The sequence below is a fragment of the Poecilia latipinna genome, unplaced genomic scaffold, assembly GCF_001443285.1.
Source record: "Poecilia latipinna isolate Pla-1442-1.1 unplaced genomic scaffold, P_latipinna-1.0 Scaffold1629, whole genome shotgun sequence".
Taxonomy (NCBI): domain Eukaryota; kingdom Metazoa; phylum Chordata; class Actinopteri; order Cyprinodontiformes; family Poeciliidae; genus Poecilia; species Poecilia latipinna.
In genome coordinates, this window is record NW_015114245.1 from 99,522 (window position 1) to 125,450 (window position 25,929).

At 39.9% G+C, this 25,929-nt stretch overlaps 1 protein-coding gene and 1 long non-coding RNA gene across 31 annotated transcripts in view; one reads left to right on the plus strand and one right to left on the minus strand.

The window, feature by feature from the left end:
* fnbp1b (formin binding protein 1b) overlaps nucleotides 1-18,884 on the plus strand; it is a 65,045-nt gene extending 46,161 nt beyond the window's left edge. For 6 of the 30 annotated variants that reach the window (XM_015059450.1, XM_015059448.1, XM_015059436.1 and 3 more), the window contains 10 exons: nucleotides 1,896-2,087; nucleotides 4,915-5,103; nucleotides 7,958-8,050; nucleotides 10,445-10,459; nucleotides 10,745-10,780; nucleotides 13,156-13,265; nucleotides 13,361-13,493; nucleotides 13,960-14,081; nucleotides 14,199-14,386; nucleotides 16,067-18,884. In XM_015059450.1, the coding sequence (XP_014914936.1) occupies nucleotides 1,896-2,087; nucleotides 4,915-5,103; nucleotides 7,958-8,050; nucleotides 10,445-10,459; nucleotides 10,745-10,780; nucleotides 13,156-13,265; nucleotides 13,361-13,493; nucleotides 13,960-14,081; nucleotides 14,199-14,386; nucleotides 16,067-16,245 (1,257 nt within the window). In that variant the 3' untranslated portion in view covers nucleotides 16,246-18,884. The remainder of the gene's footprint in view (nucleotides 1-1,895; nucleotides 2,088-4,914; nucleotides 5,104-7,957; nucleotides 8,051-10,444; nucleotides 10,460-10,744; nucleotides 10,781-13,155; nucleotides 13,266-13,360; nucleotides 13,494-13,959; nucleotides 14,082-14,198; nucleotides 14,387-16,066) is intronic. The other 24 variants (XM_015059444.1, XM_015059457.1, XM_015059452.1 and 21 more) reach the window with 21 other exon arrangements.
* Nucleotides 18,885-25,624: 6,740 nt separating this feature from the next.
* LOC106964143 (uncharacterized) lies at nucleotides 25,625-25,923 on the minus strand. The gene is made up of 2 exons (XR_001428334.1): nucleotides 25,800-25,923; nucleotides 25,625-25,715 (listed from the first exon to the last, which is right to left on the minus strand). It is a non-coding gene; the product is annotated as an uncharacterized LOC106964143 (long non-coding RNA).
* Between the last annotated feature and the right edge of the window lie 6 nt (nucleotides 25,924-25,929).

Below are 25,929 nucleotides of genomic sequence, written 5' to 3' on the forward strand. Positions count from 1 at the left end.
AAACTAAATGATACAAAGCTAAGAAACTTTCACATAATTTTTGATCGGCTTTTGAAATAATTCTAGTTATGGAACAGATCTGCTCCAAACTATCTAGATTATTTTGGAAGCCGAATCAGATGTGGTGGTTACCATTTTTTGCCAAAGTATTAATTAGAATTAAATTCAAAGAGATATGGTGATAGATGTTCAAAATGCAACTTTATTTCTAGAAGTCCATCTCATTGGATCTTTGAAAGTTGGATTCTATGAACAGAGTAGTCAGTATCGAGCTGCAGTAGATGGCACTTTTAAAGGGACATTTTTTAAATGTTTTAGATTTATGAACTTTTTAACAGAGTCTGTAGTTGACGGATGTTATGTTACAGCTGAGTTTGTAAAATCTGCTCTGTGTCTCTGCTCTGTGTCAAATTCAAGGCCATCGTTGTCTTCTGGTCACCATATCGTGTTGGAAAGTGTCTCAGCTCTAATATCTCTTTAAGGCCAGAGCGTATTTGTTGGCTGAAGTTCTGTCACTAATTTGTGGTCTCTAGAACTTGAATATTGAAAAAAAATAACTGTGTCATAAATCAGGACATCATATACTAGGTGCTTGGTGTATGACGGGGAAAAAAAAGGTGACTATTCCCAGAGATCCCATCGTGAGTGAGCTCCAGGGAGACAACTCCGGCCTGAAACTGTTCTGCTGAAGTAAACAATGGCTGAGGATGACATATCACATGCTTCCTCCTCTGTCTCTCCTCCACTCTGGTATTATTCTTCTGTCATACTGTATAAGGAGATAGCAGATTTTCAAACCTTGATCCTGTTGAACTCCAGACAGACTGTCTTATCAGCTCCAATAGTTCGTTGTCTGTTGCAACTGATTCACAAGCTTCTTCCTGTGTTTGTGGTTCGCAGTGATGGTGTTCCTGGAGGTTTTCCGTCTTTTTTTTTTTTTTTTTTTCCCAACAAACTAAATTTTTAGGATGTGTGTGTGTGTGTGTGTGTGTGTGTTTTAAGCAAGAAAAATACAGTCTAATTCAGATATTTTTGAGTTGGAATCTTTAAGAGATATCTTTACTTCCTTTAAATTTAGAGGTTTAAATCTACTGTGGTTACTATGCCATGATAATTTGGGAAAGCCCAGATGGTGATGCTATGACTTTGCAAGTTTAATTCACAACATTTTACACAAACATGCCTGTTTGTGTAGTGTAAAGCAACACTTCAAACACACCGCTTCATCTGACATCCTGGAAAAAGCATCAAAACAAATCTGACAAGACACAAAGAAAACTGTGGATCTCCACAAGTCCACCACTGAAAACAAGTTCTAGATGGCTTCATGAGGAAAGAACAATATATGGAAATATTGAAGGAGTATCCATAGACATCAGCTAGAAAGTGGAAGCTTCGGCACAAATGGGTTTTTCAAGTGGACAACGACACTAAAAATAGTGCCAAATTAGCTACCAAGTGGCTTAAAACCAACAATATCAAAAAATAGGGTTTAACTAATGAAAATGGGTGTCAAAGTCACCTACAAACCGGACTCAGTTATACTAGTTCTGTCAGGAGGAATGGGCCAGAATTCAAGCAAACTACTGTGAGACGTTTCAGGAAGGAAACCACAAACATTTGACCCAAACCCTACAATTTATATAATTCTACCAAATAGTTAGGAAATGTATCCAAACATCTGATTTCCAAGGAAGCATGGCAAATATCCAAAAATAGTCTCTCATTAAAGTTTAGCTTGACTTAAAAAAAGACAGTGAGAGAAAATGCAATGAGTATGCTCATATTTGATTTAAAATGTAGTTATTATGGCGACGTCTGAAATTTCTGAAGAAAAAAATAAATAAATAAAAACACAACTTTCATTGACCAGTGCGGCCGCTGTCTCCCTCCAGGACTCCCAGCAGGTGGTGGAGTCCTACAAGTCTGGCTTTGAGCCACCGAGCGACGTGGAGTTCGAGGACTACGGTCAGGCCATGAAGAGGACGGTGTCCGAGAACAGCCTGTCCAACGCCAAAGAGGGCAAAGAGAAGCCCGCTGGCAAGAGCAAGCCCAAACTGTGGCCTTTCATTAAGAACAAGAACAAGGTAAAGCACGGAGCTACACTCAAAAGCCTCACTCGTTTCGATGCATTGTTCTCTCCGGGAGGTCAGCCTGCTCTTTTTGGAGCATACAGTGGAACAAAAAGCTGGAGGCATCTCAGATTTTTTTTTCTCATTACCTGAAAATTAATTAGTACAAGTTAGACTTTCTACACTAATTGCAGTGTATCATTTTCTTGCATTTTTTCCTTTAGCGCTTTTCGATATTTGTTCACTGTGTTAAGCTCGTGAATTTTCTTTTCTAGTTCTTTGTTACTATTGCCATTTTTGGTTGTTATTATTTGCCACCCGTCTCCTCCTCCCACGCAATCACCCTCACCGATGTTGGGGCCACCCCTTTTTTAATTTTTTTTTTTATAACACACACTAATGGATTTCTATCTTTGCTCAATGGGCGGACTCAACCGGCAGATGATAACCCACTGTCCAATCTGAAGTAACACTCTCCTTTGTACCCTCTTCGTTTCCACTGGTCATCAGTTTCATGAAGTTTTCCTCTGGTTCTGGCTTATGAACTCTTAATCTGACCTTTGGCTGTCTAATGGGCTGGTAGCACTGTTAATAATTAAAGTAGTCAAGAAGGTAATTGAGTAATCGTGTGTATGAGTGTGAGTGTGTTTGGCCAAAAAAAAAAAAATCATAGACACTAGTGTGATCTACTCTATGTAACCTTATGGAAAGGTATTTAAACTAGAGATGCACCAGTCTGAGTTTTTGTGGCCAATGTCTGGTTTTTGTAAAGCTTTTACCCGTTTATGTTGATTTTAGGTGATTTTGACTTGGGAGACATGATTCTTATATAGCTATACAAGTGGTCATTAACTATTCAGTTCCTCCAGTTTTTCAAGACTGCACAATCGTGGAAATTCATGTAAAAGCAACAGATACCTGAGTTTTTTCATGCCGGTACATAACTGTGAGTCTATTTGGAAATTTTGTGCAGAAATGATCAAAGACATTGGTTCTAATTTAGAAATGCAATTTATCCTGGGGAAACATTGCACTAAAACATTAATTAACATTTCTGTAAATGTGCCAGAATTAGCCAAAATGATATTTTTCATCCGTCGTCCCTGGATAATGGATAATTTCTCTTGCTAAAAACAAAGGTTGTACAAAAACAAGGTTAAAATGGCCGAACTACAACAAATTTATCAATAAACACAAAAAAGTACAAACAGTAAATACAAAACAAAAGAAACCTGCAAACTCCCTCCTGCAGGTGACAGCATTTCTTACTTCTACCACCCTGCTTCCTCAGCCTTTCTTGATCTCAACAAGAAAGGCTGAGACTTGGCAAGAAACAAAAAGTGACATTTGCTCTTCTGGAGGCACTGACTGTTTATAGAAACAGAGGTGATTTCTCACCATTGGCCTGAAAAAGTAATGCACAGTTTAGTTGCATTTACCAGAATATTTGTGATCAGGACCAATATCTCTGAACTGTGTATATTCCTTAGACCAGTGTTTCTCAATTCTGGTCCTCAGGCCCCCCTGCCCTGCATGTTTTAAGTGTTTCCCTTCTGCCACACACCTGGATTGAATCTGCGGGTGATTAACAGACTTCTGCAGTACTTGATGGTCATGCAATCATTTGAATCAGCTGTTCTGGTACAGAGGCACATCTAAAACATGCAGATCAGGGGGCCTGAGGACCGGAATTGAGAAGCACCGCCTTAGACAATGTTCATTGTTACCTTAATTACAAAATTTCTCAAAAGACACCATAATTTCTAAATCTAGTAGTCAGTATCATACATGGAGAGATCGAAAGTTAAAAAGACCAAACATAAATACTTATGGAACAAGCTCAGTCTTCCTGTTATTTGCTGACAGTCCTGCTTTCTCGTGAGTGAATGCTCAGCACAACCTTAATTAAAAAAAAAAAAATTCTTCATTAAATAGCTTGTTACAATCTTCACAATGCTGAAAATGTGCCGATTGTTCTTCACTCAGTAACAGGATTGTTTTTAGCCTATTAGCTCTTAGCGATGGCGCGTTCACCAACCGAAAAAATATAGACTTTTGGAGTTTGACAAGTTGAGTCAAGCTAGAAATCAGTATTTTCTGATCACAAACCAATTTCTCTGTGCATCTCTGATTTAAACACCACAAATATCTGCATGCAGGCATAACAGACACACAAAAAGAGCTGCAAGTAATTTCTTCTAATTGAAAAGAAACAAAAGCACTCTGTCTACGTAATCTGTCTCTGCATGTGCATTATCGTGTCTAGAAACTTGTCACTGCTTCATCGTCTCACATCTGAACCAGTTGGTCTGAGGTTTGAGGACAGAAAAAGGCACAATTAGCTCTGTCTCCTGATGACCTGAGATTCAGTGATGAATTTCCTCTGGGATGTAGTAATTTACTCCGTTTTGATTGAAGAGAAAAAAAAAAAAAGAAAAACGCAGAGAAAGGATCTCTAAAATGGAATCCGGCATGCGCTTCGATTCAAACTCTTTGCTTTGTCGCAGCTGCTTGCTTTGCACCCTGAACTCACGCTGATCGTTTTGTTCTTTTTAACAGTTTATCTTTTGCTTGGTTTTATATGTTTTAACTGTTACTTTGTTCCCACAACATAAGCACTCATACACTGGGTTTGGCATTCCTTTGGTTGTCTTTTACGTTCTGTTTGGCTTTTTTTGTTGTGTTTATTTTTTAATATTTGTAGGAGGCTTATTTATTTCGTTTTGTGTTCCCTCCTTTTCCTCCTTTGTCTTTTTTTCGTTGGATTCTCGCCCCCTTCTTCTTCTTCTTCCATGTTTTTCTTCCTTCTCCTTTTCGAAACGGCTCCCTCTCACACTGGTAGCTTATCTCCCTGTTAACGTCCCCCCGTCAGCCCCCACCTGCCCCCCCAGCCTCATCTCTGCCCTCACCCTCTGCTGTTCCCAACGACCCCCAGTCTCCCAAGCAGCACAAGGAGCCCCTCTCCCACCGCCTCAACGACTTCATGGCCTCCAAACCCAAAATGCACTGCCTCCGGAGCCTGAGGCGAGGGGTAAGTGTGTGTCCAGCGAGCTTTGTGCATGTGTTTATATGAGTGCGTGTGTGTCCACACCTGTACCTGAGCTCTGCACCTGCTGCACTGTATGAGCGAAGCGATGCAAACCTTTTTCAAACCCGATGAATTTTTCCCCATTTTGTTGCATTACAGCTTTTTTTTTTTTTTTTCGTAATAGACTTAAAAAAAAGTTATAGATATTTCTGGAGTAAAATGCTCCAAAGATTTTACAAATTTTTTTCTCATGAAATTAAATCTGCTTTTAATTTGTATTCAGCCTCTTTTATACTAATACCCCTAAATAAAATTAAGTGCAATCAGAAATCACCTACTTAGTAAACTGCAAAAACACAAATTCTTACCAAGTATTTTTGGTCTAGTTTCTATTGTAATTATCTTAGCACAAAACAAACTTACATGCATCTTTTCAGCAAGATATAGGAGCTTGTTTCAAGTAATTAATTCCTTAATATTTATTTTAAAAAGTACTAGTTCCACTGGATTATTTCACTTGTAACAAAACATTTTCCCATGTTATGCACCGTTTCAGTTAAGCCCTACCTTAAGTTACAACATCAAATGTTTTTCATGCGTAAAAAATTACAAGGGTTTGAATATGTTTGCAAAGCACAGTAGTTTTATTATGCCAATTTGAAAACAATGCAATCTGACTGTGTATTATTTGAAAACAACTTTTGAAATGATCTGACAAGAACTTAAATCCTGTAATTAGCTTCTCTCATGCAGTGCTCAGCTTCTCCGCTTCACTTGTGTGCTTCTGTGGTGCATCGTCACCAGTCCCCGTTACTCATCTGACTCACCGACAGTCTCTTCATCTTGTCCCCTTCACATTTCATATTAACTGCGCTCACAGCGACAGACCCTCTCTCCTTCCCTCTCCCGCTCCCCCCCCTCCTCCTCCGACAGAAATATGCAAAACGCCTGAGCCGTTCCTGGCGGTAGCATGGAGACTGCAGTGGTTCCCCCCCACCTCCTCTGTGCTACTCACTCTGCAGTCTACGTTGGAGTCAGATTGTTTTAGCTTTGCTTTGATGCACGAGATATGGAAGACAGAACACAAAGAACGTGAGTTTATGATAAGAGTGGAGTGATGGAAAAGGGTCAGGAGAGGAGGTTTAGAAAGGCTGTTAGGTGGGTGGTTTTTATCAGCACCAACCCGGTGTCCTGGTTTATGTCACCACCAGTTCCTGTTCTACAGTCCTAGCTGGAGTTGCAGTGGAGATACTGGGTGACGGTCACTAGGGAAGGTCACAGCTACTTTCCTGTCATGCGACCACTCCCTCCCATAGCCAGCTCTCCCTGACCTCAGGAACAAGGCGGTCGTTTTTAATGTTCCTTCCGGGCAAACAATTGTCATATTTTTTTTTCTTTGTATGTGTTCGTGACTTAAAAGGACAGCGTGTACCCACAGTAAAAACCTAAATGCAAACATGACCTGGAAAAGAACAAGCGTGGGACAACAGGCTGGGTTGTGGATATCACTGAGGAGGAAATGACGGTAGGGAGCGCAGAGAAGAGGGAAGTGTGTAGTTTTTCTGACTCTGGGCGCATGTAGCAGGAAGTGCACGTTCTTCCGAAAGCGGAAGTGCCGCAACAACTTTCAAGAAGAGAGACTTTAAAAGAAAAAAGATCAGAGATAAATTGCAGGCATTGTTTTCGGATCTTCAAGTGATCGAATTAGAAAGCTGAAGGTTCCTGGGGAGGCTTGGAGTGGTGTTAAAGGAAATAAGGTTTTCAGACTTTCTCGTCTAGTGGCGAGGTTCAATATGTAGCTACGTGTTGAATTTAGACTTTTTTTTGTTGTAATTTAAAGACCTTCTGTTTGGGAGAAAATTAGCTATTAAGGAAATTTGTAAACTAACCCTGGAGGACACCGTACAAATCTCAGTGGCAGAATCTGTTCTAACATTTCTTTATAGCTACAGGTGCGAACACACTTCTTGTTACTAAATCAAAGCTTGTTTTTTCCATTTTGAAAATCACTATTTTTATTTATTTATTTTTTTAACAAACCACAAAAACTTTATAATTTTTGAAACTTTCCCATATAATTGAATGTAAAACAAAATCAGGTATGTGGTATAAGGTGACAAAATGGGGGAATAAAGTTAAAGGAGTATAAACACTTTTATAAGGTGCTGGATAAGGGTAGTTCAGCAAGCTGTTTGTTAATTATTTCATTTAAGAATAACAAAATGTAGCCCTGTGAAGCACAATATGTTTCTAATACGATTTTATGAACATAATAGCTTTTCATATGTGATGGGACGGTGTAGATCCAGGCAAAAACGTAGTGAAACACTGATGCCAATTGTCATTTGTCAATCCATTCATCACTTTTGTGGGCTGCTACCTTGTATATGTCGCATTTATTTAAATGTTTATATGAAATAAGAAATATTACTTTACTTGCCTTTAATGCCATTAGAAACATCTTTATAATAAAGAAACCTTTGTGGAGAAATTGACCAAAGACAGATCTAGCTTCAACACCCAATTCTAGTATTATTCAGTGTTTATATGAAAGTCAATAGGAACGATTTTGTTTCTCTGCCCGCTTCCTGCAAGGAGAACACAGTGTTACACTGGAGATTAAAGCGCCTGTGGAGGTGGGATAGTTGTGCACAGTGGAAAGATGTGCACCCCCTGCAGGAGAGCCCTCTGTGTGCTGCATATCAAGCTATCTAATCCATCCGTTGTCACTGCATGTTTGTTGTTACGGAAGTAGAAAGAGCAGGTTTGTGCTTTAGGTGCCATCTCATAAGGCAAGCACTCATTAAGGTCTTGTTTTCCTGACTTTAAGCTCTACTCTCTCTGACTGCCACTACAGCAGCAGTCCCCGCGCTCGCTCATTTATCACAAAGAGCTCATGAAGAGGACTCTGGGTCAACCCACATATGCTTTCGAAGCAAGGCAATATGTTGTAAGTGTGCGTGTTTTGAGTTTTACGTTAGGAGACAGTGAGTATCCCACCACGTTTATACATGTCTGCGGAGAGAGCGAATGAGTATCGAGAGCGAGCGTGTGTGTGATTAGTAAGGCCACACGAAAAGCAGGCAGTAGCCTCTTTTTTTTTTTTTTTTTTCCTTAAGTGATGTGAGGAGACCATTGGTCCCGATTAATGAGGCAAAACAACCTCACAAAGGAGGCTAGTGTCTGCATCTGGCTCCGTGTTCATCACATGGCTGTGTCACATGTCGGGATCGAGACGAATGATCGGAGAAGATGATGATCTCATCCCTCATCACATGTTATCAGCTTGAGGTGTTGCAGTGTCCTGCAGCTGTCTCGGAGGTGGAGGGCTTCCCCCCTGCTCCGTATCTGTAAAAAGGGGTCAATTCACAAAGTGTCGCAAGCACCTGAGGATGTGCGGAGATTGTGGATGTGGGGATGTGTGGCTACCGCCATCCCGCTCAGGATTCACCAACTGTGTGCTAAATAAACGTCCTGTGGAGATGCATGTTTGGACAAGGTGTTAGTCACACTTTGGATCAGGCTTCAGCCCGCAGTGCCAAGAATTCACCCCTCCAGGGCTTTCTGTGTGCTGGTGTCCCATACTACAGCAATGCTGTCTGTCTGCAAAAGCCATGATATACTTGTATATATGTGTCTGTCTGGAGTTTAAAGTAAACGTTAAACTGTATGCTAGGTTGCACATTGATTGCTAATATTTGCAGCACTTATTACATAATCAGTTACCGTAAAGCTTCAGGATGTAATAGGTTGTCATTAAACACATGAAGCAAGGCAGATGCACTCTGAAAGCTAAATGTCACAACTTTTTGTCCATGTAATCCATCCAACTTTTAAATTACCTGTCAACAACTTCCCTTTTACATTTCCACTGAAGCCATAATTTACCTAGTTGCTCATACTGTTGCAGCAATTGCCGCTGAAAAGTTTCATGGGCATAAATTGCAGCTTAAATCAGGAATTTAAATGTAATGCGAGTTACATTTGAACGACAGCAACACAGTTAATTAATATAGTTTGGCCATCATGCGTAATGTTTCTGATGTATTGTGAAGGCTCCCTGATTATAATATTAATCACCCAATTCCCCAGTCAGCCCACTGCCATGACTGAAAAAAATCCTAGAGGAAACCCTGTCGTGTACAAGTTTGACTTAACAAATTTGAATCTGAGCATGCAAATGTTTTAAATGTAGTTTGTGTCTGAATCTTTTCATTTGCAATTCAAATGCGCCTTTAAAGGCCTTAAAGTAATATATTCGTGCCAATGGTGACCACATTGAAACATTTCACCAATACAGCAGGCGTTTTTAAACTGGAAATGACATACGCGACGTAGATTTACCGACATCCGGAAATCTCTTGGAGTATGTGAGAGCAATTAATGCGTGTGAAGGTGAGGTGAGTCTTCCAGGGCTTTGCAGTAAGGATCATAACAAGCCATTCCAGCTGGATGACTTGATTAGAGGACTAATGAGAGCTTGTCAGTATGCGAGCCTGTAACAGGATTACAAGTCATCTGCTCCAGCTCTACCAGCCAATGGTTGTTACCCCAACAGTACCTGCTCCACAAATCACTCAGCCAATCATATATACATATAAAAGAAAAACAACTTTGAGTTAAATCCTTTCTCTTTTTTTTCTGTTAATTTCAGTTCATAATTATTCTCATGTGTAATTTAATTTTTCTTCCCAACAACTGTGAATTTGACCAAGTCTCTCCAGCCTGTCTGTGTTCATTTGCTGCCTCCATGTCAACACGCAGACCTGCTAAATGTGAACACTGGCTTTTTGGCGCCCTCTGCTGTCCCCTGTGTGTCACTACATCAACAGTCAGTCGTGACAGACAAGTAAAAGAAAAAAACAAAAAAACAAAACGAATCCCTTCACCTCTGTTTACTTCTCATCTCTGCGTTTGCATTCATCTGTCATCACTTTAAATGGATCTCACTCTGCATGCTCCATGCTGTAGGTGGGCGTTTTTTTCTCCCCCCTCCCGCTGTTGTACCTCTCATGTTCCATTAATACATCAATGTTAAACTTCACCACTTTGGAAAAGAGAGGACAGGCTTTATAAGTCAAATAATTTCTGAAAGGGCTTATTTATGCCACAGCTGTGTTTTCAGTAAAGTCAAATCGTTCAGTGCTCTCTTTCCCTCATGTGGTGCAGTCTGACACAATACAGCATTATTATGAAATGAAGGTAAAGTGTTTTTATTTCTTTTTTGTTTTGGGAGAACAAATGGCTGTGATGTTTCACTTGGTGCTGACGTTTATCTGTTGTCTCTTTCTCCCTTCCTGCTCCTCGCCATTTTTTTTTCTCTCCCCTGTCCCTTCCCATGAAGCTTTCTCTCAAGCTGGTAAGCATGACCGTATAAACTAGAGGCATGACCGAAGCACGCATGTCACCTCCCCCGCCCTGTAACAATTTAATAATTTACTTTTTGTTGTGCTCCGTTTGTTTTTGCTTTGAATATGAGTTAATTGTGAAATTAATTTGCAGCGACATAACAGTGAACCTGAAATTTATGTCATCTGTGTGCCATTTTATTTTATTTTTTTTGTCGTTTTTGTGCTTTTTTTGTTTTGTTTACGTTGTGGTTGTGTTCTCGTCCTGTCTCTCCCGAAACGTGTCTGTGGTGCAGATCACACTCAATTCCCACGTCCGGAGTCTCATTGAGGTGATCACATTTACTCTGTGTTTTTACCCGTTAGTCTGCCCCTGTAATCCTCACTGTCTGGAGCAAATTGTTAGATCTCCGTAACAAGTACTAATCCGACTGAAATTAGAAGGTGTCGTCTCATGTTCTCACACTGCATGCTGGTACTTTTGTAGTATTTCGTTTCTAACACAAGAAACGTTTCTAACACAAGAAACCTCGTCTGGTGGGCATGCTTACGAAGAAAATCAACTTGATTATAATATTTCTGTGAATGAGATGCTATTTTCTACTCAAAACTGTTTTCTAATAAAACAGTTTTGGGAAATACTTTTTCATTTCTAAATAAAAAAGGAAAGAAATCAGTTCTATCCATATATTTAGCATACAGGAAATTGAGTCTTTTGCCATCTTATTCCCAGCTTATGTTCATCATGACGCTTTGTCTACTGTCCTTAGGGTCACTTTTAACGTCTTCGGGACAATGCTTCCCATTTGAAAATGAGACGAACAGACAAACCACACTTTTCAGATTTTAATTAGCATAAATATTTGAGTATCGCTTCTCAGTGATGAAATACTTTGTGTGGGTCTCAATGCAGTTGTAACAAGACAAAAAGTGGAAGCAATCAATGGTTATGCAAACTTGAACTATACCCGATGTCATAGCTATCATTTTAATGTAATGACTTCCATTCAAATTCAGGACACCTGTATGCTAAAATGTGACACTGGGGAGTTGAGTGTTTTGTACAACAAGACTATTGAAAAGAAAATGTATTTCCCCCAAAAATATGACCTCCTTTAAGCTGACTTCAAAAGGGACTCCAGTTTCTGTGATGCTTTGGGTTGTTTGATTCCATGCAGAACGATCTAACCAACAGATTCAGTCCAAAGAAAATGTAAAATGACCAAATATCTCTTTAGAATTAGCACATAGAGTTAAACCTCATCTTAGCATTTTCATCCTGAAGATTTGTGAGCTCTAATTCATGAAGACGCATGGCGTCCCTGCATGATAACTGACGGATGTTTGTTATGTTGCATGCCGGGTTAAGTGTTGCATGGTGATACGGGGAGGAAGGGTAAGGTTCCTGTATTGATCTAGCTGCTGTAATCGACCTCCAGTGTGTAGCTCCAGCTGCCTGAGAGACCCACCACAAGCCTTCACCTCTTCAGTCCACACTGAATCAACAGTGACAGAATTATTTAGCACTTGTGCAACCCACCTTTGCTTATAGTTTGAGTCTTGTTTCATAACATTTTACAGAGAAACAGAACTTTAGCTATTCCTCTGTAGAAGATGTTAAATTGTTCGATCCTCCTGGATCTTTACCTTCCTGGTCTAAGCCACTAGTCTGCAACCTGTGGCTCCATAGGCCCCAAGTGGCTCATTGGGTCTTTCACAATGGCTCTTAACTTTAGCTTGAATTTATACAGAATCAATTCATGAAATTAATGTTGCAAAATGTAGATTTAATAACAAATGCTGGTTTTCTTTATGTGATAAATAGATTTTCCATGACAGAATGACACTACAAATACTGTTATTTTAAATCTAGTTTTTTTTTGTCATCAAGTTGGAAATTGTGCTTTCTTTCATTTTTTATAAATTTCAACATCCGACTTAAGTATTCTTTTCTGCAAGTTTGTTTTTATTTTTTTTGAAAACAGAAAATTAGTTACTTTTAAAAATGATGACAAATTTTCTGAAGTTGATAGTTATCAAAAAATATAAGTTGTCTTTAAAAAGAGAGGTCTTTTAATTTATGAAAAGTTAAAGCAGAGAACATGCTATAAAAAAAATTCACCAGAATTTATATTGTTTTATTTTTTTATGTTTTATTAGCTTCATATATTGTGACTTAATCTATCCAGAATAGTTTGACATAATGTTCTCCACTGTGACTCATTCTGCAGCAAAAAAAATTAATAAAATGATAATACAGACTGGAAATGATCATAAAACCTTCTACACTCCCCTAACCTCCACATCAGGAGCATTTGGTCCCGTCAGAGAGCAATCACGCAGTTTGAAACCCATTAGCCAACTCACACTTCCGCCACATTCTCAGAGCGCTAGATTAGAAGTGGCGACTGAACAGGTGAACGTCCTCAAAAGCCTTTACACAGGCAAACATCTAATCTTTAGTTCTCACTGTGTTAAAGAGCGGCTGCAGTGTCTCATTTTACCGAGCCGTGTAACTGGACCAGAACTTAAAAGCGTTGCCTTTTCTGGCGTTTGGTAAATGGAGACACTGCATCTGCCTAGACAAGGTTACTCTGGAAACAGCAGCTCACAAATGGTAGACTGCCAATTTTTTGTATTCTTACGAAATTTTATGTCCCCTTATCTTTCTGTCTCCCTTTTTTTCCTGCTTCTTCTTGTCCATTAGGGATCTGGACCAGAGGACTTCAGTCATCTGCCACCAGAGCAAAGGAGGAAGAAACTGCAGGGCAAGATTGACGACCTCAATAAAGATATTCACAAAGAGATGGACCAGAGGTTTTTCTTTTTAATAGTAATAAAAAAAAAAACACATTGAATTTTGAGTCTTTTATCCGTACGACAATGACTTCGATTTGCTTCCTCCTTTCCAGGGATGCACTGACCAAGATGAAAGACGTGTACATAAAGAACCCCCAGATGGGCGACCCGACCAGCGTGGACCCCCGGCTGACGGAAATAGCCCAGAGCATCGAGAAGCTCCAGGCTGAAGTGCAGAAGTTTGAGGTTAGTCCAGACCCAGACGCATTTCTCAGCCCTCTTCAGTGTTGATGTTGGTGGAGCGGGGATGTTTGTACATTCAGAGCAGTAAAAAAATGAGGCGCTAAAGCTGGGTTCGGTCCAAATGCTAACCCTGTCCATATTAGGACAAGATGTGGATGCAGACTGAGCGGTCGGCAACAGCCTCATTTAAAAAGGGAACTCGTCATTTTAAATCACCATAATGCCTTGCAGGAGTATGCAAAACTGTTTCAACCTCTTGTCATTGCGCATCAGAAACTTTTATACATTTAACAGAGTTGGGTAGTGACTAGTTTATTCAGTTACATTTGCTTGAATAACTTGTACTTTTAGAAGTAGTTTTACTCCGCTGTACTTCCTGCTTTTACCTACACAACTTTTTTATGAAGTTTCGCTAATCTTGTGTAAAATTTCTGGATAGCGCCTTTGAGTCAATGCATCTGTTTTTCAGGGCTGGTTAGCGGAAGTAGAGGAGAGGATGCCTTCGAAGAGCGACTCGCACCGTAGAAGCGGACTTTACGAGACTCAGAGCAACATAGCAGTGAGCAACAACTGTGCGCAAGATAGAGAGAGGTATGGCATACTCAGACAAACATGAGTCCTGTGCCCAACAAAAATCAGATGAAGCTCTTTTTTTGTGTGTGGAAGGAAGCTGCAAATGTTTTCACTGTATGTTTAATGTGTGTGTTGGCCCCTGAGCAGCCCGGATGGCAGCTACACAGAGGAGCAGAATACAGAAACTCAGGTCAAAGCCAACATCAATCCCACCCCCAACCCCAACACCATCCCCACCACCATGCCGGACGACGAGGAATTTGACGACGACGACGAGCCGCTGGCCACCATCGGCACCTGCAAAGCGCTGTACCCTTTCGAAGGTAACACGCCGCCCTGAAGTGTGAGATATAGTTTGGGGATACACACACATAACCGGTATTGGTTGGATGCCGGGAAAGGCCTGCCATTTGTGGAAATGATGTAAGTGTGAAGGATGTGGACATGCACGATTCTGTCGACCGAGGAGGCGGAGGGTGTGATGTTTCTGTGGAAATGTGTGGAGGAGGGATGTGAATAAAAAGTAGACCTTTTTCTCTTCCTCTTTTTCAAACTATCCTGAGCTGTTTGGTACAAAAATCCCACTTGGTAAAGGTGAAATTCTATTGGCTTCCTTTCACAAAAAATGTTAAATTCTTCCTAAGAGTGAAAAAGAAGCTTTAGTCATCTGAAAAAAAAAAGATGCATCTACTTGTCGTTGGTCTGTATTATAGACTGCTGACATAACATCAAAAAGAAACATTTTGCTGTTCATATTAGTGGTTACCTTTATTTTACATTTCAAATGTTTTGCATTCCAACCAATTCTAACCCTTCATGCCTTGGTGCAAAGTCTCATTGTGCTCTTTTATTCAAGTCCAGCCTTTCAGCAGTAAATTGTCATTTTTGCGTTTTTAGGGGTATAACAAACTCTACAAAGCTTAACTTTCTCCATAAATGTCTATTTTCAAAGACATTGAGATCAATTTGGAACAATTCGCTCTGTTTTAGTTCCATAAAAGCTTGAAATGCACAGCTGTTAACTAAGCTGTTTTTAATAACTTTCAAATTTCTCCACAATGCACATGTATTTATAGGACTTTTATGTGGTAGACCACCACAAGTTACGAGGAAAATTAGACATAAACATAAAAGTACATTATAAATAAATCGTAAAAAGTGAGTTTTTCATCTGTTTTCAACCTCCTTTGATAGTGATAACACTAAATAAAATCAAGTGCGACATTTCTTTTATAACTCACCTGATTAGAAAATAAAGTTCGAGACGTGAGCATTCAATGAATTAATTATTAATTGGAGAGGTAACCAAGAAGGTTTTAGGATTTGCTTTTCCTATTACAGGCTGCAGAAAACCTGAAGAGGGGTTGGAGATTTAAAATGGCAAAATGGTCCAGTCAAAATCCAGACCTAAACCCAGTATGTTCCCACACTTTTCAGATTTTCATTAATGAAAAATGTCATTGGGAGGTGAACCTTCAGCCCAATCTGAGGTCCTCAGCACTCTGGAAGAGGTTTTCTACCAGGATATCTCTGTTCTTGACCGCATTAATCTTTCCTTCAATTGCAACCAATCGTCCTATTCCTGCAGCTGAAAAACACCCCTATAGCATGATGCTGCCACCACCGTGTCTCACTGTTGGGATTGTATTGGGCAGGTGATGAGCAGTGCTTGGTTTTCTCCACATATACTATACTGTTTAGAATTAATGCCAACAAGTTCAATCTTCGTCTCATCACTAAAAGTTTTATTTAAACACTCTTAAGGAACACGTTAATGCTAGATAAATTAGAAGCTCTTGCATAACTGAACAGGTCGATGTTGGGCCATTCAAATGCAAACTGCTGCCAGTTTTGTTTTCCTCTATCTCATGCACAGAGAGCCGTTTTGTGTTTAGTTTATTGATGTTTTCGGCCGCCTTTTCAACTAAACACAGCTTGCCGTTTTCCTGCAAGCCTTCGAGCTTAAAGGAGCTGACGTCCACTTTGTTTCTCTCCTTGCGTAGGTCATAACGAAGGCACCATCGCCGTGGCCGAGGGCGAGCTTCTGTACGTCATAGAAGAAGACAAAGGAGACGGCTGGACGCGGGTTCGGAGGAACCAGGACGAAGAAGGATACGTCCCAACGTCCTACATTGAGGTCAATCTGGAACCGAATGCCAAAGGTGCTATGACGTACATCTAACTTGGCAAGCTCACCCTGTGACAGATTTATTTTTTATTTTTTTTTTGCTACTTTAATCAATATCTTTCCATTGACTGGGTCAAAGATTATAGATTGTTAATAGCCGCTCGGAAAGATGCACTTCCCGTCTCCGTAGAGGGAAGGACCAATCATATTTGTCTGCTGTGCCTCACGACAGTTGATGCAGGGAGCGTGCCTTTTAATTCTGAGGTCCATTGTGTGAAGACTGTGAGGACAAGGCGCACATTTTCACTGCAGTGCCACCTAGTGGTCGTACAACACGAGTCATGACACCTCCAGTCAAAGCTGTGGGACAAATCAGCTGCTGACAATGATCACCAATACATTTCAAACACAAACCTCTTGATTACACTTGAGTTAGAATCTTAAATGTTAGAATATGGACTTGAATTATCATAATATTAATCAAGGGGTCTGATCCATCACCTGAAAGACTGTCTGAATCATGTGTTTTTGTAACTCGTTGCACCCAAACGACAAACGTGCTCAATGTGCAATCATACAAAACGCTGTCGAGATCTGCTGTATTAATTTTATGTCTTCAGTTACTTTTTGTAGGCCGATCAGAAATAGAAACACAATAAAATCCGTGACCTCAACTCTAAAAATGTTGCATGCCTTTAATATTATAGATGCTGGCGCATCAAGAAATGTAAAACCAATTATTCCCAATGAGGGTTGATTTTATAAGAATAGTAATCAAGTTTACTGCTTTTTTTTTATTGCTCTTTTTCCACATTCTCGATTCACTTTTTGATAACTGTATTGTTGGCCTGCTCTGGATCTTTCTCTCCAGGCCAGTGGTAAAGGAATAAAGGAAAAAGAAATCAGCCACTCTCAGCTCTATGGTGAGACTGAGCTGAGGTTGCGACTTTTTAAAGCTCCGTGGTGTCTTGCATGGGTCTTCTAGCAACACCGTCTGTCATTCCACTTCACTGCCACATAATATTTCACGCAACAAATCAGACTGACTACTTCTCAGATTAGTACAAAGGCCTCAGTTTGGCTTTCACAGGGTTTGTTATGGCACTTTTTTTTTATTTACCAGAGAGTTTTTGAGGAGTGTTGCATGCTGCAGCATCTGTGAGTGTTTTGTCATGACTTGGAGTTAGCATGTTGTGACAAAGTGCGGTGGCTGCTTGCTAGCATAAACTCACGTCAGATAACGGCTAAATAAACTGATGATTGTAGCTTTACGGACATATCTTTGGTCGATCTACAGACATTCAGTGCCTTGATCAAAATCAAGTCAGACTTTTTCATCCTGTTTCGCATTTTACCACATTACCGCCAGAGAATTTAAACTTTAAAGTGGAAGGAAAATGATGGTTTACAAAATTGCTTTTGCATTTATATTCAACCTCCCTTGACAACACTTGAGGCATGTTTTTCTGCAGTCAGATGGAAGCATTTTGGGGGCTAGTCTAATAATATTTTTATGTAGTCTCTGTAAAATAGGTGTTTCAAGCAGATCAAGGGTCGCTGCCATCTTTAGATCGTAGAGAGAGTTAAATGTTTGGGATTTTTTTCAGCCAAGTTAAAACTGTATAACTTTATTTTTAGTTTTTAGTCCATCCAGTGCTGGTTCCTGGTTCCATTTCTTTATTAATGTTATCCAACAAACTTTTTATTTAAGGTAACAGATTGAAGGGGGATGAATGTAAATGGTTGCCACTCACGACTTTTTATGTTCACATTTTGTTCATCCAGCTCACAAAATCTGTATATTAATAAAATACATAAAAGTTTGTGGTGGTAAAATGGTAAAATGTGGAAAAGCTGAATGGGTATGAATAATTTTGCAAAGCACCATACATTATAACACATTATTATTACTTCTAACAGTTTCACATATACCACAACCCCTCTTCTATCCATATTTAAATATTTGGGATCTTCGAGTTTTTCCTTTAAGACTAACTTTCTTCTTTTTTTTTGTCATCTTTTTTTTTGTTTCTTTGTTCGTTTGTGTGTATTCTTTCAAATTGCAGATTCCTAAAAGCGAGAGGCTGGCAGAGGAATGGCAGGGCAAGCAGCCGCGGCGAAAACCACGGTGTGAAAAAGTGAAAGATGGGCTCAGTCTTTAAAGAAAGAAATATCTGAGAAAGAGAGAGCGATGGATGATAAGAATGCCGCTGAAATTCAAACATTTTGACAAAAAAATAAAAAAATTTATCAGCAGTGTTGAGCTTCCTCCGCTGAACAAGAGATTGGTTTTACCTCTCATAACATTCTCCATTTTAACCCCCCTTCCCTCCCACCACCACCACTCAGATGACAGTACACAATTTGATCCTTGGTGTTTTACAGCAGAGCTTTGCTTCTTAATGTCACTAACTCTGCTTGCGGCGATGAAGAGGCTTTTTTTTTGGCATCCTTTCTCCAAACGCCCCTCGCTGCCAATTGCCCGGCTCTTTTTTTTTTCTCTCTCTCTCTCTTCTGCCTAATTCCTTGTGGCACTCACAATTACGGGAAAGTGTGTGGTCAGAAACAGGACGGAAGAGCAGCAGGAGCCCGAAGGGGGACTTTAAAACACAGCCGCACGAAGCCGTAAACTTCCTAAAACAAGTCATCCCAGTCTCATCGCCTTCACCTTTCACTCCTTAAAAAAAGTATTTTTTTAAAAATACAACCACTCATTTTGCAGGTTTCATCCAAGCAGAAACAGAAGGAGGTGCTGATCTTTTTTTTTTTCTTTTCGTGTTTCTGCTTGCTTTCTTTGTTTTTGTGTCAAACCACGTTCAGGTTCCCGGGACCGGCTGGAGGCCCGTCACTCTCATCCACACAGTACTCATGTCTTGTCACTGGTGTCTGTTCCTCTCTCTGACCACACCCTTTCGATCCCACTCTCCTTCCTGGCCCCCACAAACCCCACTCAGGCAGCTCAGGCTACCTGTCTCACAGCTGCTTTGAGCCTCCCCCGTCTTGCTTTTTTTTTGTTATTTTATTTTTTAATTTGCTATGGCTCGGGGCGTGTGGTGTGGTGCATGCTTGCCCTGTCTTCCTCCTCGCCCCCCTCTGCTGGTGGCTCGGAGAGGCGGCTTACGCCACCCCCCACCCACCCACTCCGTCCTGCTGCCGCTGCCTCGAGCCTTTCTGTTCAGTTTAACCCTCATTGCCTGGTCACACTGTTTAAATTAACCTGAATGCTACTGTTTGGGTTCAGTGCCTGTGGTTTTTTAATGAACTTTTTTTTAAATATATTTATGTACATTTCCTTTCTGTTTGTTCAAAAAGCATGTTTTTCTTGTTTTTAACTGCAAATATGTGATTTTTCCCTCCTCCTTCTCCCAGTGCTCCAAAGTGTAATGACAGATGAGGACGTTAGGGAGCCATAATGTTGTTTTCTGATTGATCTTACACATAGATAGGCCACGTCTTGTGAATTTTTGTCTTTTTCTATTTGTTTGTAAAACCGTAATGCGACTTGTGGCTAGTTTACAGTCCAACACCCTGTGGGAAATGTCTCTGCTTGGTTTAGGCAACTCAGAAAAATAAATAAATATCCCTGTTTCTACTGTATACGAAAATGTACTGTGATCAACATTTTCTTGACTGAAATGTGACAACATACAGATCATCACCTGAATTGAGCCTTAACTGGGTGGGACGAAAAAGATGTAGTCGGATTTGTTTAATACGATGAAAGTGTCTGTAGGCATGGGCCGGATTACTGGTGTCAAGGAATGCCGTGGTTTTTCAAATCTGCAAACAATTAGCAACATTTCTACAATTTAAACTCCTTTTAAATCTGGAGGTGACTGAAGTTCTCTCCAGATATAATGAGCATCTCTTCTCCACCATATCCTCCAGGCTGTTGCTCAGCCAACTGAGAAAATGCTACTGCTGTCTTTCTTATACTTGTCAGGTAGATTCGGTTCAAATGGGGACAAAAATTGGAACATTTGTTAAATTTTCTGCTGGTGCGGTTCACCTTCACACTGCACTGTCGAAAGAACCAAACCCGTTTACCTCCTCGCCTTTGGTGGTGCTGCACCATGAGTCGCCGAAGGAAATTACACAAAAACTTCTGAAGACGTGAGCGCAACTTCCTCCTTCACAAAATGTGAATAAAAATGGAATGGTGTCAGATTTTAGTGGTTGTACTTCATTTCTGTTTTTGCTAAAAGACCAAAAGCCATTTCTCCTGCTATCGCTAGACTTTTTTAATATGGTTGTATTTAGTACTTGTGAAGTGGGGTCAAGAACGTGGTATTCTTTGTTCTGCTGGTTTAGGACCGGGCACGTTACTTTTACCATTAGGTCAGGATCATTTATTCATATTTTCAGATTAGCTGACTCCCAAAATTTCTGAGAGCCTAACCAAGTGGCCATATAAGTATTTTCTCAATTCATTTCACTTTGAAATTTAAGCACCCAGCATGGCGATGTGATTCTTTAGCTGCGCCACACGTGGGATATGCAAAGCACACAAGAGCTACGATGTGTTTTCAGTGTCAAATTCACAGTAAGGTATATTTTATTCCACTGAAATAAAAGCTCAATAGTAAGACACAAGAGCACAAAAGAGTTTTGGATAGAAGCAGTTAGATCATGCCGTACATTTCGGTTACATCCTGTCTGAAACTCAGACCGACCCATGCCTAACTCTCAGACTGGAAGACTACAACGTTTTCCCCATATTCAATGGCACATAGTGTACAAGATTTCAACTTTATTATTATTTGTTTATATTCTTTGAGATTCTTCCTCTTTGTCTTATTTTTGTTGGAATATTCTGGAATATTCTAAATAAGACTCCTCTTAACAGCAAAGATAAAACAAAAAATCCCACCATTTTGTGTTCTGTTCAGTATCCACCTACCGCAGGTTTTCATAAACACTTCCCATGCGGAGCAGTGATTAAGCAGACCTATAGATAGTCTCCCACCCACCCCCATCTCATCACGTCAAGCTTTTTTGAGTTTATTTTGTGTCTGTGATAAACGTCGAGAGCAAAGTGACAGATTTACGGCAGCGATCTGCCTCACCACAAATCTTTTAGCCCTCAGAATCACCTGCCTGTACAGAGGATGTGACATGATGGAATTAGAGAGAGTATATATGAATTTATTAAAAAGGAAAAAAAAAAAGTTTTAAAAGGAAAAACATCTATTTTAACTATATGGACAGTCTTACCGCGGATTTATTTGCTTCGACTAGTAAGACTTCTTTTCCGTCATGAGACCTACCAAATGGTGTGTTTTTTGCACTTTTTCATTTGTGTTCCATTTGGTGGCCCCATGCTTGTTGTTTTGGAGCACTGAATACTTTGTATTGTGTTTAATTTTATGTGCCAATTAAATATGCCTGAAAAGAAAGAACAATATGCGTGTTTTTTCCTTTCTCTTGGCGATTCGAACACGATTGCCAGTCATTACTGCGCTAATGTGCATCAACAACTGTGTGTTTGAGAAGTCACATTTTTTATATGCAGATAGTCTGATTATTAGGCTTTATGATGTAAAAAAAAACAAAAAAAAAAAACAAGGATTATTCCAAGGAGCCTGCTCCTTCTTTTAAAACTTCATTTATGGAATGACATCTCAGAAATGAGTTTAAGATGAAACAAAGAACAGAGGAACAGCAAATAATCATTATATTGATAAGCTGCTCTGAGAAAATAAAGGCAATTTATGTGAATGAATGTCATTTAATTAATAAATTAGTCAAGCTTTGCGCTTTTTACAGGCAATTTTCAATATTTGAAGTGAGTCGTTACTGCAGATTTGCTAGTTGCTTACAAAAAGTAAATTTTCTTAATTTTTACTTTAATAGATCTCCATATTACGTAACGGAATATAGAAACTATATAAACTGACTGGGTCTACTGCAGACAATAGTGTGCTTCACTTTAATACTTAAAAACGTCTTACTACAGTTCATGGGGCGACCAGCAGGGGGGAGACTTGTTCCACCTGAAACTTCTCTTAACTTTTAACAACTTGAGAACAAGTTCTGAAAAAGGACACGCTGTTCCCCAAAACTGTTTGGAAAAAAAAATTAAGTTGTATGTTTAGAAACATCAGTTTGCCATATGGTTGTATTTTATAGAAGAAAAAAAATAGGCATTTTAATAGTATATCATGGCATGAGGGATTCATTTTCCCCAAACTGCATACAAATAGTGTTTTCTGTTTACTAAGCTAAAGCTTCGGCGCCCAAATGAAGACATATTCTCCACAACATACGACAACCACCACCACGCTCTCGGTTAGCCTCATCAAGGCCTTTGAAACCTGACAAAAGTGGCTCAAAATGGCTGAAATAAAATAATAAAAAATGTCCCAGTGAATCCTCTGGAGCAAAACAGCTTCCCCTTTCCCAACATGATTCAGAGCTACTTCCATTCTGCACTCCTAATTGAAAAGCCCCGCTCATCAATTAACATTACTTGCGAGGCGTTGCCTTAGAATAGCTTTTCATCAACGCTCCTCAGGGAGCTTGATTAAAAGACCCCGTTTAAACTTTATTGATACGGCACAAAACTTTACGAGATCGTTTTCCTTTAGAGCGCCGCTTTAGTTTAAAAGTGCTGAAAGAAACCCAGATCAGATAAAATACAGAAAAGACGGATAATTTCACAATACATCACTGCAACGGGCCAATCTGTGCCGCTTAGATTCGGATCGCATCCATCTTGTTAAAGTTTCCATTGTTAAATTTTGCATGCTTTTTTTAAATATATATATATCCCAAGTTTCACAAAAAAACACTACAATAAGATATCTTATTGTAGTGTTTTTTTTGTGAAACTTGGGCAAACCGATGAGCAGGGAAACTTGACCTCACCGTCACCTCTCCGTTTTATCTGAGCGGACGATGCAGAAGTGTATGGCTGAGGGCTTCTGGTAATGTGAGCGGTTGGGTTAAAGAGGTCTGTGGAGTCTGGCCTGCCTGCAGTGAGAGGAAGGAGACCCATCTGAGACAACACATCAATTTCCACTCACAGTTGAGCGGCGTGGGGTGTCAGGAACTGGACGGCGCGCACGGAGCGACTGCTACAAACATCAAAATCTCAGCAGGTCAGATGATGCTGATTTTCCTGCTGCATTTCCACTTTATAATTAAACTAAATACCCTGGACGGTGATGGATTATTGCTGAGATTGATGATTTGTTGTTTTCTCGGCTATAATTATGCATAAAAACATAATGAAATAATTGGCTGAGGCTGTAGTTTTCCATCAGTGAGCTGTAGAGATCGTGTCTTTAGCTCTGGGTATCACTCAGCCTAGTTCGTAAGTATTTCTCGGATTATATAATCAAACTAAGATGAGTAGCTGTGTCCTTGTAGCTGATCAATACCCAGCTGTGCTACTTAAATGCCTGACTTGTCTTGCCCATTTTGAGGAGCAGTAAGGAGAACTAATCCTCCATGTCATATTGTACCAATACCAGAGGGGAAAAAGAAATTCTTCTAATTTAAAAGTTCCTAGACACTGGTCAACTTAGAAAGGTGGAAAAGTTTGAAAAAGTTAGCTTAGTTAAATTTTTTAGGTGTTGTTGGTGATGAAGTGATGTCATTTTAGGCTTTTTACACATCAAGTGAAATCACAATTTTAGTGAAAACTAATAGGGAGAACCGTTACTGTCACTGTTTCTATTCACAAAGCTTCAGTTTTGGTTGCGTTTCTCATTTCAGGTTTGAATTATTACACCTACAGCAGCTGACATCGTCATCTGATTTAATGGTCAGATTTTAACAACGACCTCTGCATCACCATAGGACCAGCAGGATGGAGTTAGGCCAGTGTGCAGAAATAGTGGTTGTGATCCTCCACACTAAACATTGCTGTCCAGGGCTGCTTTTTTCTTTACATTAGGGGTGTTCAAAGTGTGGCCATGGGGCCATTTGTGGCCCTTAAAATGATTTTGTTCGGCCCAGGAATATAAGCCAAGGATGGTAAAAATAATTGAACCTTTTTTGTTAAAAAAAAAAAAAAAAAATGTTTGTTTTACTTTTAACTATGCAACAGTCCAAAGCCATTTTTATGTTTTGGGTCTTTAATTTTATACAAACTACTACTACAAAAAAAGAATGGTGTTTATTGTTGAGCAGGTAAAAGTAACAAACAAAAAAAATTGACATTAACACAAATGTTTGAATTTTTAATCTAATGAATTTTGTGGTCCTCCAGTGGTTTAAATTGGCCAGTTTTTGCCCTCAGGGCAAAAAAAAACTTGAACACCTCTGCTTTGCACCCGTCACCTGGGTGCTGCTTGTAAAGATTTTTGGCTGATTACCTCGGCTGTGATCTTAACCTGCTGCTGCTGCTGCTTTCAGCCCGTTCCGTGACGGCTGCAGTTCCTGTCTGGGCCGGAGCGACAGGAGCTGGCTGCCTGATGAGGAAAGCACACCTCTGGAGACGCGGTCCAGTCTGAGCCGACGCTGGTGTTGGGTGGAGGGGAGGGGGGGAAGGTGGCTGCCCAGGCGGCGGTCTGCAAAACACATCAAGCTCCTCACCTCATGCCTGATAGGTGTTTGAGTCACATGCTGGTGTGCATAAAGGAAAAGAAAAAAAAAAAAACTTTCCTGAAAAATACATGAGCATTTATATAAATTATTCCTCCAGGTCAGACACTTTAAAGTATGGAGGACTTTTACTGCTTTGAAGTACAACACCTGCTGCTCCTCCTCTCTCTCCCAAACCAAACAGTCCTGGGCTAGGAAAGGACCTAAAGCCAAATTAATGTGAAAACAATTTCAACAACTGTGTGAGATTAATACCAGTCAGCTCAGATATTTTACCAAAGTAAGAGCATCAGGTTTTCTTTTTTTTTTTTTTTTTTTTCCCTGACAAAAAATATTTGGTAAAAGAAGAGAAAAACCACTGGTTCCTCCATCTGGAAAAGTTACGTTCTGAGCAGTGGAAATTGTTAAGCGTTCAGATTTTGATGCTCAGGATTTTGCTCATGAGGATTAAATCAGTGCTGAGTATTCCCCTGGTGGTTGTGCATCCCTCAGTCTAGCAGAATTATTCATGTCCCATTAACTTTTTTTTACGGTTTTTAATCAACAACCGCAGATGGATTGGCTTTGCTAAAAGTGAAAATGATGGCCCAACTCAGGTGCAACATATTTATTTTCGCAAAAAAAGAAAAAAAAAAAAACGCAAAGCGCGGGTTACAGGAGCTACTCGGTGTGTCCTTTCTACAAAGCTCCAACTGGCCAACCCTCTCTGTTTTACAATAACAGCAACCCAATATATGGCTACTGTCCTGAAAAAATATGGAAAATATATATATATATATATATATATATATATATATATATATGTAGAGCTGTTACGGGTAAAGACAGTAACAGCTCTGTCTTTACCCGTCCGTCCTGTTATGCACACTCGGAGGCCGGTTGGTTGGTTTTTAGATGATTTATTGCAATCTGTAATCAGTGGTTGATAAAACACATATGGCGCAGTGAGCCTCTCTACCGGTCAACCTATGGCTCTGTGCAATGCAACAAAGATTCCAGTCACCCTCCTGAACAAACCTCCAACACCATTTAGAAGAGAACCGGATTTGTTGACTTACCACAACAGAGCGCTGAACCAACTGTGTGGAATTTTTGGTTTCTCATCCAATTTATAGGTAACCAGTAGGGGGCGCCAAAAACCACCAATTACAGGATAACTGTGAAACATATTTTAGCAGGAATTTCATC